General features: G+C 35.2%; 1 protein-coding gene across 1 annotated transcript; it reads right to left on the bottom strand.

Annotated features, from left to right (window-relative positions):
• Positions 1–240: 240 nt before the first annotated feature.
• LOC149847829 (histone-lysine N-methyltransferase CLF-like) lies at positions 241–27,498 on the bottom strand. Its single transcript, XM_090003550.1, has 17 exons — positions 27,243–27,498; positions 11,504–11,605; positions 11,078–11,406; positions 9,694–9,855; positions 9,139–9,223; positions 8,768–8,923; positions 8,617–8,664; positions 8,464–8,538; positions 7,598–8,331; positions 6,170–6,326; positions 5,870–6,090; positions 3,799–3,930; positions 2,201–2,291; positions 1,230–1,277; positions 1,030–1,158; positions 826–903; positions 241–742 (listed from the first exon to the last, which is right to left on the bottom strand). Exons 1-17 carry the CDS (start codon positions 27,312–27,314, stop codon positions 551–553), a joined length of 2,811 nt encoding a protein of 936 aa, XP_089859676.1. The 5' UTR covers positions 27,315–27,498; the 3' UTR covers positions 241–550.
• Between the last annotated feature and the right edge of the window lie 219 nt (positions 27,499–27,717).

The following is a 27,717-nucleotide window of genomic DNA, read 5'->3' as shown; positions in this document are numbered from 1 at the left end:
AGAGAATTTTGTACTTCATTCATCTCTGTCAAACATGCTAGCCAAAGCAAAGCTCAAAGAAGCCCAAACTCAAATTATGCCCCCAAAAGGAAGAATAGAAAAGGTTTCCATTAGGGCCTGAAGTTCAAATGCCTACCACCACCGGAATCTCTCAATTCTTTTATTAGGGAATACAAGTAGCACAAAAACATGGAGTTCCACAAACAAAATGTAAGGCGGCATGACGTGAAGAACAATGTCTAAGAGAGAGTCACAATCACTGTTAAAATTAAAAAAATTGCATGTATCAACACAGTTTCTTTGTGGTTGTACGATTTCTGTTTCGGTTTCCCTTCATGGTAGAGCATGCCGGTGTTCTTTGTTCAAACAAATGGAGCCACACCACACTTAGAAATTGATCAGAAGGCAACATTTAACACCTTTAAATCAATCTAACATCCGACCCAAGGGGCTTCCCTTCGTGACAAGGATTGCACCGCTGGATAATGAATGACCAAAAAGAATGAGGTTAATTTGGAAAAATGAAACCATCAACGTAAAATACAAAAACCTATGCCAGTTTCTTAGCTCTGCCTTGAGAAACAAAGTTATCATCTTTCTTAGAATTTGAACTTTCAGGTTTCTTTGCCCAAGCAGGAGCACGGTCTGCTTCATAACGATAATCATAGAATAGCTCCTCCCCACCACATATTCGCTCCTTGGCAAATATTCCCACTCTGTGGTCACCGGCTACCATAATAACCTATACATTAGCAATCACAATCTCATTTAGTGGTAGCAAAAACACTACGCTAGAGAGAGAGAGAGAGAGAGAGAGAGAGAGACCTTAGCATAACAATTTGGATCTGGTGAATGGTTAGCAAATTTTAACTTGTCACCTTTCCGGTAAGCATCAAGAACAAACTGCATCGTAGTATATTCATACAATAAGAAAGTCATATTAAACTGGACCAGCTCCTGGTCATGATATAACTTTAATAAAAAAATACTAAAATAGAAAAGAAAGTGACTGCAAATGAGAGAGAATGCCTGATCGTTCAAATTGAAAAGGAATGATGAGTTTTCTCGATCATATATCTTCCCACGCTTGTCAGCTTCTCGGTGCGAAATCAATTCACCAGTATACTCCCCTAGATACTCATGTTTATTTACACTATTCTGGAGAACCAACGATTATTTAGCACAATGTAACAAGACAAGGACAACAGCCGATCTTGAACAAAGATTACCTTCAAAAAAGCACCCCAACCAGAAACATCTGATCTTCCCAGTAAAACCTGCGAATGCAGAATGTTACAATTAATAGTACAGTCATCAGCTATGAATGATATTTGACACCAACACACCAGAGGTAGAGAGAGAGAGAGGCGTTTGGATAACATACTAGCAAAAAAATGCCTGCAGGATGAAATGATAACCATGAATTTGGGGAAATTTTGAAAGATTACACATTATACAAGCCTAATGATTAATAATATCATGATATTTACAACATGTTGACAAAATTGGCTGAATATTTTTCTAGAACTTGAAAGAAATTCACAAAGCTTAGCATTTTTATTAATGCTTCTGAGATTAAACAAAAAAAAGTATTTGCCAAGAATTCCTGAAAAATGAAACTTATGACAAGGTTGCAAGGTTACAAGGTAAGGCATAGTTTGAAAAGTCTCTGAGTCTACTCTGTCAAACGGGCTTGACTTGGCCATTCACTGGGTCAACCCAGTGAATAAGCCAGCATTTGCACAAGATTCGGCCAAGTCAGCTGAGTTTTCATATGACTCGGCATCACTTAGCCTAGTAATGTATCTATCTGTGTGTGTTATATGATAGTTATAGAGTAACATAATAAAACTTTTATGTAATACATGTATATTATAAAGTTTATACACACTATGATTAAGTTAAATTATTATATATGTATGCATATATACATATGATGCATATATTTGACATAATATATACGCACAAACACTTATATAATTATGCACAGAATGTATATATATATATATATATATGTGTGTGTGTGATTTTCTATATATTCATAAATTTACAAGTTATAATGACCTGACCGAGTCACCAAGTTGACTCAGCCAAGTCACCAGTCAACGCTTCCCCAGCTAATTCCCAAGTCATTGGGTTTTAAAACATCGAGGTAAGGCTAGCCATGCTTTGAAGAAATGAAGAAATCCTCAATAACTACCCTTTGTTGCTGTTTGAGAAGCAGCTTCATGTTTCTGCATTCATAATTATCACCTCTTTGGGGAGGACCTCCAAGTGTACCATCACCACAACTGGAAGAATCAAAACAGAAAAATAAACTTCAAAAAGGCATTACCAAGGATCGGGTCCCATATAAAAGAGAAAATAAAGGTGATTCAAATGCTACAATAACAGCACATAAAGTACTCTAAAAAAACACATAAAGTACAAAAATAGGTTAAGGATTCAAAATTTCAAATTAGTGCAAGTGGAAACAATCCACACAATTTACCTTACCTAGATAAGGGTACAGGTTGTTGGCATCCAACACCAATAGATTGTTTTAAGGGGGGAGATAATAGATAGATACATGCATCCATACATATCTAATCTCTCTCTCTCACACACACAGATATAGAGTGATGGAAACATGCTAAGTGTGTTCGGCTTTTCCGGTGCTTTTTTTGCGATTCCGACCCCATAGATGTGTTTGTGTGGTCGATTTACTAGAAAACAACACCTGGATCATGTGTTTTCGATGAAAAAATAATATTTGGAGCCTCAAATTTACAAAGATTTTGGACCATTGAGTTTTTGAACCATATAAAATCCACCCATGTGTCTAAATAAAAACACTCCAAGAGCTGATCCCTATAAAATCAAGTACATAGAACACATATGTATGGTCAGAATTTAAAAATAAAATGAAAAAGTTAGCATGTTTGCATCTATATATATATATAGAGAGAGAGAGAGAGAAGGTGGTAGCTGCTAACCAGGTTTTTTAAGGGTTTTTTCCATGTTTTCCTTGAATTTGATTGTACAGATGTGTTCAGTGTGGTGAATTTACTAGGAAACAACACTTGGATCATGTTTTTTCGATAAAAAAAAATGATGTTTTAAGACAAATATTTATGAAAAACTTATACCGTTGATTTTTAAACCTTATAAAAACGTACTTGTGTATTGGGATCGGATGATCCAAGAGTCGATTCCTATAAAATCAAGCATGTAGAACACATTTATATGGTCAGATTTAAGGAAAATTTCAAAAGCCCAGTCAGCTAGAAAAGTGGTTAGCAGCTACCACTTTCTCAAATATATATATATATATATATATGGAGAGAGAGAGAGAGAGAAAGAGCATGAGATGTTTTGCACTTGCAAATTTCCTCTAAAATGCCCATGAGTTATTTCACAAGTCTAAATTATTTCTAGTTGGACCCTTTTCATTCTGTGGTAGTGTTGTAGTTCTTGGTCTGTGAAGTTGTGTTTTTTGTTGCATTACAATCAACTTGATAAAGTGCCTCCAGACTCATATGTGACCAACTCATTTCTGACTTGGAAAAATATGATTATTGCCACATGATATAATAAGAAGCCAAATTACCTAAATGAATTTTGAACAGTTTTCGGGATAGCCCAGAAAAAAGAAAGGACATATCATACTTTCACAGCTCTATAGTTAAACAATGACAGCTTCTGATTGGGAGTTCCATAACAATCGTAAAAAATATCCAATGCAAAATAGAGGTGAAAAAAGGAAATAAAGAACAAGAAAGAAAAGGATCTATTATCAATCAATTAAAATATATTTACCCAACCCAGCAATTCCTGCAAACATCTGGGTCACACTCCCGATCAGCAGCGAAGCATGGGCACTGGCGACTTCGACATTGGCTCTTTGCACAATGACAACCTCTAAACCGATTCTTGCAACTTTTTGGACATCTAGTTGATGTACATACAAGAAGCATGATAATTATCAGTTCAAGCAAGAATGGTGCATAAACTACAATAATAAGGGGGGAAGAAAGGCACAAAAAATTCACTAGCACATCCAAGGAATGTCACAAATGGCTGTCAATGAGCAAAAAATCTAAAGGCGATTGAATTCATCAAGACATCAAATGTGAGAGTAAAATTATAGGAGAATATGCCACTACTGCCAATTGATGTTAACAAGCTATGTCACATAGGTGTGGGTGCAGCGATGAAGCACTTTAAAAAAAACTTGGGTGCGGGGACGGTTATATATATATATATATATATATATATATATATATATATATATATATATATATATATATATATATATATATATATATATATATATATATATATATATATATATATATATATATATATATATATATATATATATATATATATATATAATTTTTAACAATTTAAAGTTAACACTAATGAAATAAAAACAATTATCATATCATCAATTCATCATGCATAAATTCATGTAATAAATCAAATTAACAATCTACCATTCATCATGCATAAATTCATCATTTTCATCCTTAAAACCAAAAAAATAAAATTTTTATTAAAATAAACTGGCCGAACTTAGAACCCAACCCCAGCATGGATTCGGTTCTATGGAACCCAGGCTTGGGTTCAGCAGAACCGAACCCAAGCTTGATGGGTTCGGCCCTTGCACCAACAAGGGGAGGAGGAAGGAAGGAAGAAAAAAGAGAGGAGGAGAAGGAGAAGGAAGAAGAAGAAAGAGGGGAGGGGCGGCGGAGGGAGTAGGAAAAGGAAGAAGAAGAAAGACAGGAGGAGGAGGAAAAAGAAGAGAGGAGAAGGCGGAGGAGGAAAAAGAGGAATAGATAGAGAGACTTATTGTTGTCGTTGTCACCGCCACTGTCGGAAGAGGAGTCAGGGAAGGCAAAGAGGAGGGGTCGGTGGGGGAGGGGAGGAGTCGTGCCCTAAACACCCCCCTCCCCTTTAATTTTGTTAAAAGTGGACCAAAATGGGCTCAGTCAAAGTTGACCAAGTCCATTTTGGACACATATAACCATGGGTGCAGGTATATGTCACCTGGGTATGGAGGGTACAACACGGCAATTCCAAAAAATGTGGGTAAGAGGACACGACTATATATACTGAAAATATATATTATATATCTAAAATATATATTATATATTGAAAATATAATATATAATATAGGACACGGCAAATGCCATGTCAAGGTACCAGTACCCGTGTCGACACGGGTACAACACCCTAAGTGCCATGTTGCGGTAACATAGGTGAGGGTTGACCGCATCCTGGGTTTATTGATCGCACCCGGTGCGGCAAAACATGAGCTTTGCTGCACCCAAACCCACGTCAACGCGGGTGCGGCTGGCTCTTTGGCGAGTCCCTGTGACATAGATAACAAGTCATTCTGGTATGCATCATACAGGTAATGAAAAAATGAAAGTACTAGAAATTAGGAACTCGCAATATTTTCATTGAAGTTTTAAGTTTCAACTTTATATGCAAGCGTAACACATAAATTAAATGATTATATTGCATTCGCATATTGACACAAATAATTTTCTATAAAAATAAGATGTGAATGAAGTTTCCGAAGAGTTTCTAATAATCTAAGAGAAACCATATGGAATAAAATCTCAGAAGGTATCAAGACTTTTCTTAGATATGCAACAAAATACTATAAATTATTCACCATGGAACAAGTATTTCTATTGGAAGACTTAAATGAAACACTGGCAAAACTATTAGATATAATCACCATCAGGTTAAGCAGCACAAGAGTTAAATTTGAAATTAATTCAGCAAGCAGAAGACAGCATTGGAGCACAAAGGCAAACTATAAGCCCAATGGGATAGTAAAATCCACACAGACTGAGAGTAAGATGCAAGAACTAACCCACAGTATTTCTCGCAGCATGTTCCATTTCGAAGGCAACTGCACTGCTTTCCACAGGCAGATTGACAACTACATGGGGTATACTGCCTGCAAGGCTGGTCCTTTCTGTCTGTGATTCGTTTTCTTATTGAATGCAAACCAGCAGACTTCCAAGTGTACTTCAACCGCCGCACTCGGCCTCTTCTCCGCAGAAATCTTGATCTCCTCCTTGGTTCAGTTCCCTAAAATATTCATCTCATTTTTATAGATGCATAGAAAACTAACATGGAGAGAAAACACACATGATTCTAAGTTTCTAACCATGGTATCACTATAGTCATCCTTGCCACTGGCATCTGTCAGCGAATTAGCACCATCTCCGGTTCTTCGCAAATGCTTATTTTCATTCCACATCATGTACTGAGCCACCTCAGCACACGTCTTCAGCCCATTCATAACATTTCTAGCAATTAAACAACTGGTCCAAAAAACGAACACCTATATTAAACCAAATATATGTATCCCCAAAGATAAATTTGAATGCTCTAGCAGTTAATTGGACATGAAAAACATATAGAAGTTAAGCGACAAAGAAGCGAGAAGTACATCATCTCTCCAGCATATATAGAGACTAAAAGGTAGATACAAAAAGTACTTATGCGGCCATCAAAGTGTAGCAGATAATGCTAGCCTCCTGAGTGTACACCACATGAACAAAACTGGACCATTATGCATAGCATGACCATTCAAAACAGTCGCCGGATATCACAATATTATCAATGTTTGTGTTTTCAAAGTGTTTTCCTTTTCAAAAAATAAAGGCAAGACATCACTATAAATTTAAGACACTGCTATTATACATTTATCACAATATTCTCCCAAAGTACACATTTTGCCAAAAAAAAACAATTTCTAAAGAATTTGAGAAGATTTTCCTGAGAAAAACAATTAGCTCTAAATTCTCCAATGAAAGACCATTGTATCTAAGCATTTAAACTAGTTGAAGTCTTAGTTGTCATAGGCGTTAGGTGGAGCCTAGGCGGTGAGCCCCTAAAAAGGCCTAGGCGGATAATAAGAAACATGTATACAACATAAAATCAATCAACAATAAGCAATAGACAAATAATATGTCGTTGAACACTGTAAAGCAATTATATTCCATAACCTTAACCTGCTCAAACAAATTAAGAATAAATTAACAATTTGAATAAACAAACCATACAATTAACAATGTGAATGAACAATACGCAAAAAATAAAATCATGTATACAAAAAAATAAACAACAACAATAGACATAATACAATTAATAGACAAATAACGTCTTCTTCTTCTCAACAATAGACATAATACAAGCAATAGATAAATAATACGTCTTCTTCTTCTTCTTGAAGAAGAAAACAAATGATGTCTTAAAAAAATCTTCAAAAAAAAAGCCTAAGCGGCGCTTAGGCAGCATAGGCAGTCCCAGCCTAGTCAGCGCATAGGTCACCCCATCAACAGATAACAGTTTGTAACTTTGTTTACTAAGCTATAAATATGCTAAAATAAGTATTTCTTAAACTTCCCTTCTTATGCAACCCCATCAACAGATAACAGTTTGTAACTTTGTTTACTAAGCTAACCAAGCAATGAAGATGTGGTTTGACATGATAAATGAGGGGCAAAAAAAAGCAGGAATCACAGGCAACAAGAGTAACTTACAAGAACTTAAAGATTACAAGAAAAAAGGGAATAAATAGTAAATTCACCTGTTCTTTCCAAATATTTCTACACCTTTAGCATATAGACTTTTTTCAATAGTCTTCCACACTTTCTCATCATTTGCTTCATGTTTACCAACTGCTGTAACACCAAAATAACCCTTCCTTGACATGTTGTCACTACATGTAACTGTTTGATCCTTATCTGTCTCATTCTGTGTTTCGCTAACTTTTGTATCAGCTAATTTCTCATCACCTAAGGGAGCTGACATGTTGCTTCTTAACTTTCTAAGATTCGGAGACTTTGCAGCCTTTCTCACCGAGTCAGACATGGTGTCAGTATTCTCCTTGCGTGATGTAGATCTAAGCTTCATATCTCTTGGCCATAAAAAGCCACTTACAACAGAGTCAGAATCAGAAGCCATCAATTTTTTTTGTCTCTTACGTATGGAAATTAGTGTCTTTTCAGCAGCCCGTTTGTTGCTTTTTTTGTTAATAGATTTTGCAGATTGTTTAATTTTTGTGGGTGACAGCGGATTGCAATTGGAGGTATCCTTGTGACACCTTGTCTCTGATACACTGCTTTCAGATACAAGATTTGCAGTTGAAGAAGCACTTTCTGCCTGCTGAGATTTTGACCTTCTTCCACTAGAACTAGTCAATGCACTTTTTTTTCTTGAGCTTCCCTGCCCTCCAGCACTATAGGATGAAGGAAGTGGTTGCTCTTCAAGTGCCTCATGAACAGGAGAGGAGGCAGTAGCAGTACTTTCTGATTTCATTTCCTGATATAAAGATAGCAGATGGAATATAAACTAAATAGCTCTAGTAAAAACACAAACTATACATGATGTAAGGATAATGGAGTTCCAATACAACTTGTGGCACAAGCACAGCAATGTAATTGATATTCATACCAACAGATAGCAGTGAATGCCGCAAGGTGTTCCTGCATCATCAATTGGACAGCTCCATGGCAGTTGTTTCTCCACCTGGAACCAAGGGTCAGATAAGCAGCTTAGGTGCTGCATACTAACACACGAATAAACAATGAAATGTTAACCACCTACTGGAAGAACAAGATCTTGGGAACATCCATGCAACCTGCAATCAAAAACCTGCCAGAAATTCAGAAAACAACTGTCAAGGATATATATGCAAACAAGCTCTTCAAGAGGACCAATGAACAAATATATTGATTCCCAATAGCAGTGATCTTACCAGGCAACGGCGACAGAATAGGTTATCAAAAGAATCCAAAGAAGCTTCAAGATCTTTTTCAGCAAATGAATCGTCACGCCACACATCAGCTTTAGTTTCTCCCTTTCCTGGTGATGACCTAATTTTCTCCTCGTTTACAAAGCGTTCATACCTTTCCTGTATAAGATGTTCGATATTGACTGTGAACAAATGGAAGCAACTAAAAAAAGCACTACAAACCAGTGCCATCAGCCACATGGAAGCCAGAGACTGTGATCAGAATTACAGCATCAAAACAACCTCTGAGTAATATTCATATATATTCATCCATAAAGAACATAATGACACGAAAAAGAGGATATATATATATATATATAGAGAGAGAGAGAGACCTTAATTTCAGAAGGCTTCTTTTCCAACTGCTGAGCAAGTGACTCCAGCACAACATCAGATAGCCCAACCTCTTGAATAGTCATTCTGTGAAAAAATACAAGAAGATTAATAATAGGGGGCACCATCAAATGTAAGACACCTCTGATACAAGAGAATCTATATTTGACAAGCAAAGTGGGAGTATTTCCATTACCAGTAAAAAAGAACAAGTAAACCAAATTCAATTCGATGTACAGAACATATAGGGAATGCAGAAAAATTCACACCAAAAGAATTACATCAACTAACACAAAAGTGGAGATTCTTCCCACCAGGAAAAAGAATTTAAAGGTAGGACACCAAGATAAAAGGTAAGTAAAGCAATATGTACTCCATTGAAAAGCCAAAGGAGTTCAAACAAGCAAACCTAGGTATGCATAACTCACCCTAATAACTACAAGTGAAATCATCTTAATCAAGTGCAAATCAAACAAGGGGATATCCCCAGATCGATAATCAAAGTAAAAATTTTAAATTTGTTCACATATTTCAACAGGTTCAATGATTTTACCAACCGAAGAATATAATCTTTGCAATCACCAAATTCTCTCTTTTCTTCTTCTTCTTCCACAATGTCATCCTCACTATCACTGCAAATAAGTGCTTCTCCACCATTCTGATCATAGTAAATCCGCCTCCTTCCAACAACAGATTGATCCTCAGTCATGCGTTGATTCCTGGACACATTTTGTCAAAGATCGGTCAACCGGATGGAATCTTATGACGAAGCAAGGAGGAAAAAAAGGCAATGTGTAATCGCTATTAAGATGAGGAAAAGTAATAATTAGCCAAATGGACCATGAATTGAACAATTAAAAAAATGACATGTTGGCCCGTGGAAAAAGTTGCAACAAGATCAACAGATTTTATTGGATGTAATATCAATGTCACTGAGAACACGTTCCAGGCAGACCTTGCTTCAGAACAAAAATGTAACTTTCCAACAGATTACCAACATATCAGCCAACCACAAAAGATTGAGTTTTCTTCAGTTTATGCATCATTTAGACAAGAAACTCCCACTGCATGCCTAAAGATGAACATCACCCCATTTTCAAGACAATTTATGGCAGAATAACTTTTATATTGCTTGCTCTGAATCTTGCAATGAAGATGAGATTCACTTGAACCACCAATTGAGGGCTGCTAAGCAACCAACATCCAATTCCATTTAATGCATGTACGGAAGCAGCAGCATGCACTTTGGTATAAAAATTTCTGATACCAATAATTCAGGCAAAATGAGAGGTTAATGAAGAAGCAAATTTCTGAAACTCACATGATAGGAAAACGTCATCTAGAAACTTTTTTTTGTGATGATTAAAAGAGAAGATAATGCTAGAAACTTGTCAATCTTAAAAAAGATCATATTAATCACAATTGTTTACCACAAATACTGCAGTAGTTTATGAATCTCACAATAAGCCCAGAAAGTGGTTCTCTAAAGTAAAGCAACATAAAGGAGCCACATGGCTCAAAGATTAACAGTCACTATGGTTACATGCACGTGAAAATTGCAGGATGATCACCCAAAGAAGGTGGATCAGCATGCCCCATATACAGCAGTCTTCTAATTTAAAATGTCGAGAACTGCAAATCAGAGCAGATAGAAATAGAGAGATTAGCCACATTACCTGGGAAAAGTTTCAGAACAGCCAAGCAAATAACAATATGAATTGCTTTCTACTTCAAGAGAGAGAAAACAAAAGATGAATAGTTCTCAGTAACCTGCTAGAATCCATATTAGATCAACAGCATGCACAAGCACTGTGGTCTTAAAGCAGATCCCACATAGCAGACCAGGAAAATAAGTTTAGAAAATAAATTATAATAACAAAAAACATGAATATCAAAACGTGTTTAGAGAAAGACCTTGGTATGGTACAGAACCATTCATACCTGTCTAAAAAAATCCATGTAGTGTATGGTGGCAGCTTTTGCACTTCTGGCAGCTTGACAGGCCGAACAACATTTTTTACTCCAAAGTTGTTTCCGGAAATAATGCCCAAAGAAGCATTTGATACATCCTCAAAACAGCAGGTGCTTTCTTTTTCACTACCAGCATGATCAAGACCATTCAATGTACAAAATGCTCCCTCCTCACCTTTTGTTAACAAGTCAACTGGTTTGTCACCACCAATTGCTGTAGAAGACCTCCTCATCTTTGACAAATTGTTTACATGATTTGTAAAACCTTTCAGCTTTTGATTGTTTTCTTCAATTTTGTGCTGAAGAAGAAGATTAATCAATAGAGATCTGAAGTCCAAAACCACAACATCCTTACAAAACATCATTTCAGGAAATAACCATGAAATTCTAGGATACCTTTATGAGCATAACACGATCATCAGTCACTTGCTTTTTTAGGGATTCAATAACTGATAAAACATTCTTAACAATGTGATTGGTGTCCTGGGATTCATTCGTCTGAAATTGTAAACAGGCCAGTTAAACTCATAGACAAAAAAAAGAAAAAAAATATGCATAACACACGTGCACACATACATATAAACAAGGCACATGCAAGCACACACGTGCACATGCAAAGACACACACAGCTGTCAATGTCAATCCCACCAACATTTCCAGCAGATATGAAGCAAAAATTATGGTTCAAATAAATTGGATCTATATTTTTTTTTACCATAAATAATTTGGAACTGGCTTGTTTCAAGTTTAAAGTTGATACTTGCCATGATAGTGACAGGAGTCAATCATTAGAGGTGGAAGGCAATTAAGGTCATACATATGGTGAAAGAGTAAGTGCCAAAGCTGCACTACATAGTCTACATTTGTTTTATGAAATTAGTGACACCAGAATCACAAATATCACCCTTATTTTCAGTTTATGTTTTCAGAGGCTTTTTATAAGAAGCACAAAAAATTATTGCGATTGAGTCATATGGAAGCAGTTAAATGAGTCTTAATGTATATTAAAGGGACTCTAACTGATGGACTTGTTTACAAAATGCCAGCTATGAAAGTTGATAATGTGCCTCTGATTGTTATGGCATATTCAAATGTAGACTGGGCTAAGATCCAGTGACACATATCAATAACAGGTTCCTGGTATGTCTCGATTCACAGGTAGTAACTTGCTTGTGTTTTTACATGAACAAATTGAGCGATCACTTCTCTTTTGAGATCATAAGAGTGCAATGGAAATAGCTACAAATCTGATACTGCGTAGGAAGATGAAGCATGTGGAAGTTGATAAACACAGTGCATGAAAAAAGCAGAGAGAAAAGAACCAGAGCCATCATTCTTTCAAGGAACCAATCAAGTGGCATACTTGTTTATCAAGCCTTCAATGATAATCAACAATGGTACTCGAAGACCAAACTGTCCATGCTTTTATATCATGCACAGTTTGAGGGAGTGATAAAAATATGCAACTTTTGTAAAAGGTACACTAGTCTTTCAAGCTATGTCACATGGGTATGGATACGGGTGCTGAAGGTACGACACGGCAATTTAAAAAATGCGAGTATGGGGCATGGATATATATTAAATATTACATAAATACAAAATTCAAAATAAACTGAATATAATCTAAATATATATGCTATATTTAAAATATATATTATATACTGAAAATATAATTATAAATTATAAATTGAATACAAACTTGTATGTACGGAGGATAAAATGGTGTGTCCAGGTGTTCATGTGTGTCGACACGGGTACGGAGGGCAAAATGGAGTGTCCGTGTGACACAGCTTTCAAGTTATAAGAGTTATTTGTAAACCCTTACAATAGAGAGAAGTAATTCTATATATTAATATATTTGATTATTTTCCATGTATATATCTTCAGGCTGCATGAATGTCCCCTTTGGCTGCATTCTCTTCTTCTCCCTTGTGTTTCCTTTTTTCACAATAAATCACACACAACGAGGCTGAAAATTTTAATAAAAAATGACCCTATTTAAATTGAAATTGCAACTAAAACTGGCTCAAAAATAAGAATTAACTTTATGTTTCAAGTTTCACCAGCGATTGATTTGCACCAGTGTTATCAAAAACACACCTTGAGGCACAAAAGGCGTGCCTCGCCTTGAGGTGCAGCCCTCTGTGCCTCAAGGCGCAAGCATGAGGCGCAATTTTTTTTTTACAACAAGATTTATGAGACATGATCAACAAGATTTTTGTAGGGTAATCTCATATATTTTCCAGTTATTTCAGTTATGTAATCAGTTTCTTAGTATATTACTATATTTCAACTTTTGTTGGTTAATCTCGTATATTTTTAAGTTATTTCAGTTATGTAATTAGTTTCTTAATATATTTTAACTTTTGTTGGTTAATCTCATATATTTTCCAGTTATGTAATCAGTTTTTTAGTTACTTTTATATGTTAATCTCATATTTTTTAGAATAATCTCATATATTTTAACTTTTGTAGGTTAATCTCATATATTTTCCAGATATTTCAGTTATGTAATCAGTTTCTTAGTATATTTTAATTTTTTTTGGTTAATCTCATATATTTTCCAGTTATATAATCAGTTTTTTAGTTACTTTTATATGTTAATCTCATATTTTTTAGAATAATCTCATATATTTTAACTTTTGTAGGTTAATCTCATATATTTTCCAGATATTTCAGTTATGTAATCAGTTTCTTAGTATATTTTAACTTTTTTTGGTTAATCTCATATATTTTCCAGTTATATAATCAGTTTTTTAGTTAGTTTTATATGTTAATCTCATATTTTTTAGAATAATCTCATATTTTAACTTTTGTTGGTTAATCTCATATATTTTCCAGTTATGTAATCAGTTTCTTAGTATATTTTATCTTTTGTTGGTTAATCTCATATATTTTCCAGTTATGTAATCATTTTTTTAGTTACTTTTATATGTTAATCTCAGATTTTTTAGAATAATCTCATATATTTTAACTTTTGTAGGTTAATCTCATATATTTTTCAGTTATTTCAGTTATGTAATCAGTTTCTTAGTATATTTTAACTTTTGTTGGTTAATCTCATATATTTTTCAGTTATGTAATCAGTTTTTTAGTTACTTTTATATGTTAATCTCATATTTTTTAGAATAATGTCATATATTTTAACTTTTGTTGGTTAATCTCATATATTTTCCAGTTATGTAATCGGTTTCTTAGTATATTTTATCTTTTGTTGGTTAATCTCATATATTTTCCAGTTATGTAATCATTTTTTTAGTTGCTTTTATATGTTAATGATTAATCTCATATTTTTTAGAATAATCTCATATATTTTAACTTTTGTAGGTTAATCTCATATATTTGCCAGTTATTTCAGTTAAGTAATCAGTTTCTTATTATATTTTAACTTTTTTGGTTAATCTCATATATTTTCCAGTTATGTAATCAGTTTTTAGTTACTTTTATATGTTAATCTCATATTTTTTAGTACTTATTTGAGATTTTCTATTTTTTATTGGTTGTTATTTCATCAATAAAGCATTTCTTTATTTATTTATATTTTTAGATATTTTTTTATAATTTTTTTAAAGTTTTCAAAAAAAATATTTGAGGCTTACGCTTTACGCCTCACCTCGGTTTTTGGTGGAGCGCCTCGCTACGCCTCACCTCGGTTTTTGGTGGAGCGCCTCGCTACGCCTCAACGCTTTTCACAACACTGATTTGCACTATCCAACTATGCCAGACGAGACATATTGATATATAGATTATCTATATATTATGATAACATAATGTTTCATGCCATATATTGGTGTATTGTGCAATCATATGATGAATAGTATCATATTTACAATACAACATGGTTTTTACAATATTGCTGCCGCTTATCAACTATACAAACCTAGTCTAAAAATCTAAACCTTAGCCTATTCACTGGCTCAACCCTAGCCTTAATCAATCTCCCCAACTCAATCCTGAATAAATCCCAAGCTTAATCCTATACCAAACAAACATCGGCCCACGACACTTTTGCATGACCCTAAGCATAGACTCGTACTTCAATAATCTGTTGAAAAAAGACGCTCATGTGAGGACTTTGAAAGTCAAATTGAGTGTGTGACTCATTATCAAATTCCAAGGAAAACGGAAGTTACTACATTTAGATTGGCCAATTTAAACATCTTGGCAGGGTAATCATGTTGAGACCAGCCATGGGATAAGCTCAACCTGATAATTGAATAGTTGGGTTTAGGACTAGTTATATTTGAGCAAAGCTAAAAAAGCAAATTGGTTCAAACTAAGCTCATCCACTAGGCCAGCCTGGATTGTCGCTTTTCAGACAGGCCAACTCAGTGCCACCTCTCTCTGAATTCCTTTGTTTTGTCCTAGCCTTCACCAAAACCATACAACATTATGACACTGACACCTAATCGGAAAGGCAACAATCCATTCACCAAGATCCATAACCAGCTGGCATTCTATAGGTTATACCTGTGTGGCAAATCCTAATCCCTAAGAAATCTTACCCACACTTAACCAGGCCTAACGAGGCTCATGGCCCAGTTGAGCCTGTTAAAATGTACATACATTTATACTTATATATATTTATATATATATATATATATTACATATATATTTATTGAACATAAAATAATATATGTAATATAGGGAGAAGTCAAACTAAGTTTGATTGCTCCCAACCGCTAGAAATTCTAACCGTTGGGAGCCTTACTCTCTCTCTCTCTCTCTCTCTCTCTCTCTCTCTCTCTCTCTCTCTCTCTCTCTTTTAATCTCCCACTTCTCTCCCTTGTATATATATAGGGGTGTTCTCTGTTAAAAATATATGTACATAATATATATATATATATATATGTGTTTATTCCAAAATACCTGATAGGGATATTTTGGTCTTTTCACATGTAAAAATAAGTTGTTTATTAAAACAACTTATTCTAGGTTTTATTTTCTTTTTTTTTATTTCTTTTTTCCTCCTTTTTGGGAACCATTGGGGACCCCACATATGGAGTCATTGGGGTCCCCAACGATCATAAATATGACCGTTGGGGCTCCCCAACGACTACATTGTGGGAGCCCCAATGACTCCCTCTCTCTCATTTTGTTGTGTATATAAAGGGGTGTTCCCCCTCATTTGTAAGTAGTTCTCTCACTCTTTCTCAATAATATTTCTTTTTATGCCTTTTGGCATATACCCTTTGTGGGTTTATGTGTTTGCACTTAAAGTGCTTGTTTAATCTTCTTCGTTCTTGTCCATTGTTGGACCTACAAGTATTGTTCACTTGTTATTCGTATTTTCGCTTATTTCATTACAGGGTATCAGAATCATTTGGGTTTTTTCGATCTTGGAAGGTTTCTTTTGTGCCACTTTGAAGATTGTGATCAAAGTTCTTCCTCTCTACCTTCTTCTTCAATATGGAGCATGATTCAAGGGTGGAGCTCTCCTTTAAGCTCAATGGTACAAATTATTTGATGTGGGCATCGGCTATGGAGAATCACCTTCGCAAGAAGAAAATTTGAGACTTCGTGATAGGAACCTCTCTTGAACCAACATTGAAGCTCACCAAAATCGGAGGTATTGAAAAGGCTCTCGATGGGGAAGACTGCCTTAAAGCTATTCGTGACCAAGTAAAGGTAGAAGATTGGGAAAGTAACCACACCAAGATTTTGAAGTGATTCATGAACAATGTTGACATTAAAATTTATGCCAACATTGCTAAGTTTAGAAGGGCGAATGAAGCTTGGTTATTCCTATGTATACCCAAAAGGATTTTGCTAAACAATTTTTTTGTCAAAAAAAATTTAGATCCTCTAAACAAAGGGACATGAGTGTCCACGATTATTTTAGTGTTTTGTCTCCCTTTTGAGACAAACTTGCTCTTCTTGAGCCTAAATGGGTGGCTCTGGAAGATATTGAAATGAGAAGAGAACAAATTGAAAAAGAACATTTTTTTCAATTTCTTCATGGTCTTAGACCAGAATTTGAACAAGGGCATCTCTTCTTTATAGGAGCAAGGCCTTGCCTATCAAAGATACCCTTGCCGAAGTATGCCAAGAGGAAACTCGTGTTAGCATGACTCATAAGAATGATGATATTTTGGCCGTTACTAGGCCAAAATTAAATGTAAAAACATATAGACCTCCTCACTTTGCCAAAAATAATAACCATGTAAATGGACCCAATTATAATAGTGGTTATAGGAAGGGTGTTACTTGTCACTACTGTAATGAACCGGGACATATTAAATCAGTTTTCCCTAAGCTTAAGGGTAAAGTGGCTTCCATTGGTGAAGAAATATCAAAGAAAAAATAAGTGAAAAAATGAAGATATTAAAGATACTCTTAATCAAATTTCGGAGGCACTCCAACATCTTCTCAAGACATCCTCAACTTCGGGTGTTGCCATCGCATCATCATCATCTCCTCCAGGTGTGTAGATTCTTGACTCCAGTGCTTCTTTTCATATGACACTACATAAGAATATTCTTTCTAAAGTATATTCCAACCCCTCCCCATCTTATGTTTCAACGGCCGATCGGACTTCTTTAAAAATCGAAAGAATTGGAACACTTATTTAAAACATTCTCAAGATTTTCTTGTTCCAAAAATAAGGGTGGTTCCAAAAATAAATTTAAATCTATTTTCTATCTCTCAAATTTCAAATCATAGTTGCAAAGTCTCTTTCTCATCTAAAGATTGCACCGTACAGGATCTTCAGTCAAGGAAGCTAATTGGGCAAGGCCATAGGAGAGGTAATCTATATTTTATGAATTTTTTTACTCTTCCACCCAAGTCATTTTGTAATTTTGCAAATGTAAAAAACATTGATATTTGGCATAAGAGACTTGGTCACCCTAGCTTTTCAAAGTTGTCTCTTTTCTGTTTCTTGAGAAATACATGTAATGTGAAAGACAACTTGTAAAGATTACATTTTTGGAAAAATGAAAGCAATTCCATTTCCTCAAAGAAATTTTGTGTTTGTACAACCGTTTGAACTAGTTCATTCCGATGTATGGGGTCCCTCACCTATCATATCCAAAGGTGGCTTCTCATATTATATGATTTTTGTTGATGACTTCACTAGATACACATGGATTTATTTTCTAAATCGTAAATCCGATGTATTCTCTTTCTTTAAAAAAATTTATGTAATGATTAAGAATCAATTCTTAAGTAATCTCTTTATTCTAAGATCGGATTCTGAAGGAGAATATATGTCTAATGACTTTCAAAATTATTTAAAACAAAATAGAATTTGTCATCCAAGATCTGGTCCTAAAAGTCCACAACAAAATGGCCTTGCGGAAAGAAAACATAGACATGTAATAGAAACTACTAGGACTCTTTTAATTTTCAAGAATATTCCAAATTTTTTTTGGGCCGAAGCCGCTCTAACTTCAACTTAATTAATAGAACTCCTTCAACGTCATTGAACAATGCTTCTCTATTTTAAAAACTTTATAAAATGAATCTGGATTTTAAAAGATTAAGAATCTTTGGTTGTAAGTGTTATGTTCTTAAAAGGATACCGATGTTTTGATCCAATAAATAACAAGCTTTATATTTCAAAGGATGTTACCTTTCTTGAAGATGAAAATGGTTTTGAAAGTAAAGAATCAAAAGAAAACATTGATTACTCCTTTTTATTTGATTTATTAACCCAAAATGATTAATATAATCTTATTGAGGTTCTTGAGTCCCTTGACAATGGTATTAATCATAATGAACAATCTCTTAATAATGAGGATAATGGTCAACATGAAGATTTAAATGAACATATATCAAGTAATACACAAGTTTATACTAGAAGGGAAGAAGGTATTCATCCTTGTGCTCTCGAAAAATTTTCTCAAAACTCATCTTTAGAAGAATCTTCACATAGAAGATCAAACTGTATTTCTAAAGTACCAAATAGATTTGTATCCTATGACTCTTTTTCTCCAAAATTTTAGAGCATACTTAATAGCCCTTCACTCTTTCTATGAACCATCTCATTATAATGATGCCAAACAATATCTCTATTGGAACGAAGCTATGGAATTTGAACTTAATTTACTTAAGAAAACTCAAACATGGGAAATAGTTGATCCTCCTCAAGGAAAAAAACTTATAGGATGTAGATGAGTTTTTAAAGTAAAAACTAAAAGTGACGGGTCCTTAGAGAGATATAAGGCTAGGTTAGTGACCAAAGGATATGCTCAAGAGTATGGGGTAAATTATGATGAGACATTTGCCCTGATTGCTCGAATGACAAGTGTATGAGCTCTCATTGCTACTGCATCTGTTAAAAAATAGCTTATTTATCAATTAGACGTTAAAAATGTTTTTTTAAATGAAGATCTTGGTGAAAAAGTTTATATAGATCCTCCTCCTGGCATGAATTTGAATGAAAAAGTTTTAAAATTAAAAAATGCATTGTATGGTCTTAAACAAGACCCTAAAGTTTGGTATGATAAATTCAGTAATGTACTAATTAATTTGGGTTTTGTTTTTTGTTATACTGACACTGCTCTTTTTGTCAAGAAAACAGGTGACTCTGTTGTGATCCATCTTTTATATGTTGATGATATGATCATCACAGGAAATGACAAAGGAGTGAATGAAAATAAAATTATTTTAAAGAAAACTTTTGATATGTCTGACTTGGGTTTCTTGAGATATTTTTTAGGTATTGAAGTAGCCTATTCACATAGAGGATAGATACTCTATCAAATGAAATTAGCTTCTGATATTTGTGTTAAGTCGGGGATTTTAGATGAAAAGAAAGTGGAGAGTAGAGAAGTTATAAATGCAAAATTAAGACTAGAAGATGGTGTTCTGCTTAACGATCATACTCCCTATCGGCAAATAATTGGATATCTTACTTATCTCTCTATCACCGGACTAGATATTGCATATGCGGTTCATGCGGCAAGCTAGTTTCAACATACCCCTACGACGGTTCATATGGCAGTAGTAATAAGAATTGTGCGATATATCAAGAACACTATTTTAAAAGGGTTTTTCTTATCCTCTTCCTTATCTTTTGACTTAACTGCTTATACTAATGACGATTGGGGGGTAATCCTAGTGATCGAATCTCAACTACTGGTTTTTGTATTTTTTAGGAGATTCGCTTATTTTATGAAGGTACAAGAAATAGCAAAAGGTACCTCTGTCGTCCACCGAAACTGAATATTGTGCCATGGCATCTACAACCATAGAGATTGTATGGCTTAGAAGTCTTCTTAGTGATATGGGGATCATCATCTCAACTCCTTCAAAGATATGTTGTGACAACAAAAGTGAGATCTACATAGCAAGCAATGATATACTTCATGAGTGCACCAAATAGGAGTGGCAATCGGGTCGGGTTGGCGGGTCAGCATACCTCAACTCGAACCCGACTCGTTTATTAAACGGATCGGTCGTGGCAAACACGAACCCGACCCGTTTATTAAACGGGTAACCCGACACGACCCGCCAACCTACTTAATAAACTGGTTGGGTCGGGTAAACGGGTTGGCAGGTTGGCGGGTTGACCCGCCCGCCTAACCCGTTTATTAAACAGGTCAGCCGGGTTGGCGGGTTGGCATACTCCTAACATGAACCCGGCCCGTTTAATAAACGGGTTAGGCGGATCGATCCGTTTATTAAACGGGTTCGTTTTTGCCCAACCCGAACCCACCTAAGAGGCGGGTTGGCGGGTCGGGTTCGCGGGTCGTGTCAGGTTTTGCCACCCCTAGCACCAAACATATTGAGATGGACTGTCACTATGTTCGTGATGAATATTTACGAGAAACTATCACTTTGCCCTATGTCACCTCGGAATATCAGTTGACAGACTTCTTCACCAAAGCTATTCTTGCTCCTCGTTTTCTATTTCTTCTTAGCAAACTTTCGATTCTCTCCCCGTAAAGTTTGAGGGGGCGTGTTAAAAATATATATACATATGTGTATATATATATATTTTCCGTTTATTCCAAAATATCCGATAGGGGTATTTTGCTCTTTTCACGTGTAAATATAAGTTGTTTATTAAAACAACTTATTCTAGGTTTTATTTTCTTTTTTTATTTTAAATTTCTTTTTTCCTCCTTTTTGGGAACCATTGGGGACCCCATATATAAAGGGGTCCCCAACGACTACGTTGTGGGAGCCCCAATGACTCCCTCTCTTTCATTTTTGTTGTGTATATAAAGGGGTGTTCCCCTCTTATTTGAAAGTAGTTCTCTCACTCTCTCAATAATATTTCTTCTTTTTATGCCTTTTGAAATTTCCACTTTGTGGGTTTATGTGTTTGCACTTAAAGTGCTTGTTTAATCTTCTTCGTTCTTGTCCATTGTTGGACCTACAAGTGGTTTTCACTTGTTATTTGTATTTTCGCTTATTTCATTACAGTTCTCCCCTTTGTTTTGTATGTCTTTTGGCACACTCATTTTATTGAATAAATTATATTTTTCATCCGCTTTGTGGACTTTGTGAGAGTGAATCTTTGGAACTCTTTGTGGTTATCTTTGTGGATGTTGTAAGTGTGTTCCTTGAGAGAATACTTTCATTGAAGATTAGAGAACCTTTGGTTCGTGATTGAAGTCTTCTTGTTTTCTTATATGGTATCAAAGCAAGGTTGAAAGTATTGAAGCTCATTTGAAGTATCCTCCTCAAAAGTATTGGTGATCTTGCAAGCATTGAAGTGATCGTAAAATTCTTTGGCGGAGGGGTGCTCGTGCTCATTATCTCTCCTCTCTTCTTTCTTCTCTATTTATCTTTCTCTTCTCCTCTCCTCTCCTCTCATCTCCTCACTTCTCATTAGCTATTGTAAAAATGGATGACAATGATAATGTCACCATTAAACTTATAAAACTCAATGATTTCAATTATGTAACATGGGCTTCTATCATGAAACACCTTATTTGGGAAAAAAGATTGTGGGGACTAGTAGATGGACCCGATTCGGAACCCAAGCTAGTTCTCACTAAGGTAGAGGGTGAGAAAGAGGTTCTTCTAACTGAAAATGATAAATATAAGGCTATAACATCTTATGAGAAGGAGCGGAATGAATGGAGGATGAGACATCCCAAGATCATGTCTTGGCTTATTAGTAGTGTGAATGTAAAAAAATGTTCAAGTCTTGCCAAATTTGAGCATGTCAACAAGGCTTGAGATTATCTTAAGAGAATATAATGTGCAAGAGAAAGTTCAGACTATGGTTCAAGGGAATAAAACTATTAGAGAATACTATAATGACCTATCCGAACTTTGAGAAGAATTTGATCTTTTAGAGCCAAAGTGGCATTGTCCCGAAAACATAGAACTCAGCCAAAGGCAAATAGATGCGGAGCACTTTTATTAATTCATTAACGGTCTAAGGCCGGAATTTGAATCTACAAAGTTTATTTTTCTTTATAGAGGAAAAATACCCTCTATTGAAAACACTATAGAAGAATTGAGTATGGAAGAAAATAGATCATCTTAGCCATTTTTTTACTGAGAAACTATATTCATGTATATAAGCCACCTCACTATAGAAGACAAGGAAATGATTATGAAAGAAAGAAAAACATTTGTTATTTTTGTTATGAACCGGGACATACTAAGCCCCAATGTCCTAAACTAAAAGCGACATTTGAAAAGAAGGTTGCTTCGGTTGGCTCTCAAGAATCAAATGACAAGGACAAGGACATTCTCACAACTCAAGAATCATCTATTGGAAGCATGTATCTAGCTCAATTAGTTAAAGCCATTCAACCTCTTCTTAGAGGGTCATCTTCCTCAGCTCGGGTTGTTCAAGTGTGTCAAAAGTATTTACAGCCGATGGAACACCTCCTGAAACCAAAGGAATAGAAAGTTTTGAAAAGGATATTTCGAACTCAAAAAAGTTTTTCATTCCAAAAATTAGATACATTCCAAAATTAAACTTGAATCTCCTATCTGTATCTCAAATATCAGATTATGGTTATAATATCTCATTCTTTTCAAATGAATGTTTGGTGCAGGATCGCCAGTCAGGAAAGTTGATTGAGCAAGGCCATAGAGAGGGAGGTCTCTACTATATGGATTTTTTGGAGATACCAAAAGATGCTTTTTGTTGTGATGTCCAAAAAATGGATTTAAAATTATGGCATAGAAGATTAGGACATCCCAGTGTATCTAAAATTCATTTTTTTTCAAGTTTGGAATAATTTTGTAATATTAATTATTTCACTTGCAAAGACTGTGTTATGGGGAAAATGAAAATATTACCTTTCAAATATCGAATTTTTGTTTCATCTAGACCATTTGAATTGATTCATTCGGATGTTTGGGGTCCAACACCAGTTGTGTCTAAAGGTGGATATGCATATTATGTTATTTTTGTGGATGACTTTACTAGATATACTTGGATTTACTTCCTTAAACATAAATCTAAAGTATTTTTTCATTTTCAAAAATTTCATAAGATGGTCAAAAATAGATCTGAAAATAATATTTTTATATTTCGTACTAATTCAAAGAGAGATTTTTTGTCAAAAGAATTTAAAAATAATCTCTACTCACATGGCACCACGCATCAAAGATTGTGTATGCACACACCACAACAAAATGGCATACCTGAGAGAAAACATCGAAAAACTTTACTTATTGGTAGCTATGTGCCTAAGGTTTTTTGGGCAGAAGTTGTCCTGACTGTTGCTTATCTTATAAACAAAATGCCATCATCTTCTTTACACAATATCTCACCGACTGAAAAACTCTTTAAATTTTCCCCTGATTATTCAAGATTACGAATTTTTTGTTGCAAATGTTTTATTTTTACCAATAAGAATGACAAGTTTTCTCCTAGAGTTATTCCTTGTGCCTTCTTTGGTTATATCAATAACCAAAAAGGAGTGTTATGATTCTAAAAATGAGAAATTATACATCTCTCAGAATGTTACCTTCTTAAAAAAAAGAAAATTTCTTTGATAAGGATCAACCGAAGGAAATAACCGAGTATTCTTTTTTGTTTGACCTTGTCTCAAAGCAAGATATTGACAATTGTGATTATGACCACGATTTAGAGAACATTATTGAATCTAGCAACTTTGAACCACTTGATGAATTGCCCCACAATGATTAAACTTGTATGCAATATTCTAGGCAGGGAAATCAAAACCCTCCATGTGCACTTGAAAAGTTTTCTAACCTTAGTAAAAATGAATTGCAAATTAGGAAATCATCTATAATATCAAAACCAACATCAAAATTTGTATCCTATGATTCAGTTTTCTTAAAATATCAAGCATGCATAGCCCTAATTCACTCGTATGTAGAACCCACATCGTACGTTCATGCTAAAAAAACACCCTAAATGGGTTGAAGCTATGAGGGTAGAACTTGAAGCCTTGGAGAAGGCTCAAACTTGGTTTATTCAAAATCTTCCACCAAGAAAGAAATCCATAGGTTGTAGATGGGTATATAAAATAAAAACCAATAGTGATAGAACCCTTAAGCAATATAAAGTTAAGTCAGTTGCAAAGGGATATTTGCAAGAACATGGCATTAACTATGAAGAAACCTTTACACTAGTTGTCTGCATGACCACGGTTAGAACTCTTATTGCAGTAGCTTCAATTAAAAACTAGTCTATATACTAAATGGATGTTAAAAATGCCTTTTAAAATGAAAATCTTATGGAAGAAGTGTACATGGAGGCACCCCCTGGTATGAGTCGTTCTCAAAGAAAGATTATTCACCTTCAAAAGGCATTATATGGGTGAAAACAGACACCCAAGGCCTGGTATGATAGATTCAGCAAAGTTATGTTTGATATTGGTTTTAGATCTTGCTTGACTGACACTACTTTGTTTATTAAGGAGTCTAATACAGGTAATGTCATTCTACTACTCTATATAAATGACATGATAATCATTGGAGGCGACAAACAAAGAGTACAATATATCAAAAATATTCTTTAAACTAGTTTTGAAAAGATTGATTTGGGTTTTCTACACTACTTTCTAGGAATAGAAGTTGCTTAATCTCCTAGAGCTTATTTATTATCTTAATCTAAATTTGTTTCTGATATTATTCTCAGGTCTAGAATATCATATGATAAGAAAGTTGACACTCCTAAAGTAACAAATGTTAAAATGAGAATTGATGATGAGGAGCCTCTAGATGATCCAACTTCTTATAGACAGCTGATCAGAGCTCTTTCTTATCTAATTATTACTAGACCTGAAATAACACATGATATACACAGAGGCAGTCAGTTTTAACACGCTCCCACAACTGTTCACATGGGAGTTGTTTTGCATATTATTAGATATCTTAAAAATTCTCTCTCTAAAGGTATGTTTATATATTCTTCTTGTGCATTAGATTTATTTGCTTATGCAAATGCAATCTGGGGAGGTAATCCAGACAATAGACACTCAACCACAGGTTTTTGTATTTTCTTAGGTAAATCGTTGATCTCATGGAGGTGCAAAAAATAGTCTCTCTGTCTTCAACCAAAACCAAGTATCGGGCCATGGCTACTACCACAATGGAAGTTGTGTGGCTGAGAAGAATGTTGGTTGATATGGGAATCAAGATTCTAGGAGCTTCAAATATGTGTTGCGACAACAAGAGTGTTGTCTACTTTGCCAGTAACAACATGTTTCATGAAAGAATGAAGCACATCGAGATAGACTACCATTATATTCGAGAGGAATATCTTAAAAAAACTATCGATTTGTCTTATATCACATTAGAGTACCAGTTGGCAGACTTCTTTACCAAACCTCTCTCTATTCCTAGGTTTCACTTCCTTTTAGGCAAACCTTCGGTTATCCTACCATAAGTTTGAGAGAGAGTGTTAAAATGTAGATACATGTATACTTATATATATGGTAGTATATATACGTACATGCATATATGTATATATATACTTGTATATAATATAATATATATATATATATATATATATATATTACACATAAATTAATATATGGAATATAGGGAGAAGTCAAACTAAGTTTGACTGCTCCAATGGCTAGAAATTCTAGCCGTTGGGTTGGTTGTTGGGAGCCTTGCTCCCTCTCTACTCTCTCTCTCTTTTAATCTCCCACTTCTCTCCCTTGTGTATATATAGGGGTGTTCTCCTCTTTGTTTTGTATGCCTTTTGGCACACTCTCTTTATTGAATAAATTATATTTTTTATCCTCTTTGTGGAGTTTATGAGAGTGATTCTCTAGAACTCTTTGTGGTTATCTTTGTAGATGGTGTAAGTGTGTTCCTTGAGACAACAGTTTTAGTTGAAGATTGGAGAACTTTTGTTTCGTGATTGAAGTCGTCTTGTTTTCTTACAAAAATCAGGTCATCGAACATTCCCAAGGCCCTCAGCTCATACACAATAGTTGAATGAAGTCATCAAGGCATTAAACATCTTAAGAACCTCAAATCTTTCACAAAGAAATCTCAACCCAGGCTCACACGTGACCCACATTTTCGATCCTCAAGGGCGACTAGAACAGCAATGCAGCTAATAAACTCCTCCCACATCCAGTTTCACTCCAAGACATTTGTAACAAAGATGAAAAACGAACAGAAGTCAAACCTTAAAACATCCCACGGACAACTCAAACGTTTACAAAAGATTCACCGATTCCAGATACACCAATCATCCATATCTTCTCAACATATGATTGATAAGAAGAATGCACCTCTTCTATATCTGACCAACACTCACCAAACACCACAACCACACGAAAACCAAACACGGCCGATCACCCTCGAACAAAAACCACGCAAGAAACAGAAGTCCAGCCTATCGAAAAAAAGAGAATCCACACTAGCATACAAACAACTCACCAGTGAAAACACAATATCCAGACTACGTTCTCATAGAATGATAGTGATATCAGCTATAATAAACCTTGGCCTCGGGTGCCACTAGCTAGTACAGCAAAGAAGCATAGATTAAGCACACACCTCACAAAAACGCCAAGCCTCTAATCCGCTTTCTCATTCCCAAACTAACGAAAAAAACACAATCGGAGAAAAAGGAAAAAGGAAAAACTAACGAGAAATCTATGCAATTTCCCCCATTAAAAACAGGGGGAAGGATAAATCAAAACTCAAGAATAAAGCAAAACAACAAAAACGAAACGAGGGGGGAAAGAAAGGAGACGCAGTAAGGAAGAAGACAGACGGGAACCTGAGCGTCCTTGGCATCAGATCTGGACGGAACCTTCGATCCGGAGGCCGAGCTCGTCGATTTGGACGTCATACCGGCGGCGGAGACCGGAACGGCAGGAGGGAGGAGGGAATGAGAGGGCGGCGGAGGAACGGCCGTTTTCCGGCGATGGGGACGTCGGAACCCTAGCTCGCCTCCGCCGGAGAAGGCGGCGAGGGAGGCGCCGAAGGAGGAAAAAAGATAAAAAGAGGGTAAATTGGTGGGAAGCCAATCTTTTGAAATCGGCTCCCTATCCTCTTGGGTCCACTATTTATAGTTCTCGCTTTTCCACGTTCCGGTTGGCCCCGTGGGGCCCATTACCCTTAGCCTTTCTTTTTGTCTTTTGTGGTGTTAAACCTGAGCTGAAACTGAAAGCAAGAGATGGGGAAAAAACGTGACTGGAAAAAAAAAAGGATGCGTTTGAAATGCGGGAAAAATATCGTAGTAAAAAAATAAT

The sequence above is a fragment of the Nuphar pumila genome, chromosome 1 (assembly GCF_984573655.1).
Source record: "Nuphar pumila chromosome 1, dmNupPumi1.hap1.1, whole genome shotgun sequence".
Lineage (NCBI taxonomy): Eukaryota > Viridiplantae > Streptophyta > Magnoliopsida > Nymphaeales > Nymphaeaceae > Nuphar > Nuphar pumila.
Note: the sequence above shows the minus strand (reverse complement) of the source record. Positions and strands in the feature narration are given on the sequence as shown.

What these genes read in the sequence shown, in the direction of transcription:
- LOC149847829 (XM_090003550.1), bottom strand. Translation starts at nt 27,314, where the DNA reads ATGACGTCCAAATCGACGAGCTCGGCCTCCGGATCGAAGGTTCCGTCC. An exon ending in ATCGTGTTATGCTCATAAAG is followed by an intron (nt 11,407 to 11,503) that starts GTATCCTAGAAT and finishes CTTCTTCTTCAG; the next exon opens with CACAAAATTGAAGAAAACAA. An exon ending in GTTGGGGTGCTTTTTTGAAG is followed by an intron (nt 1,159 to 1,229) that starts GTAATCTTTGTT and finishes TTGGTTCTCCAG; the next exon opens with AATAGTGTAAATAAACATGA.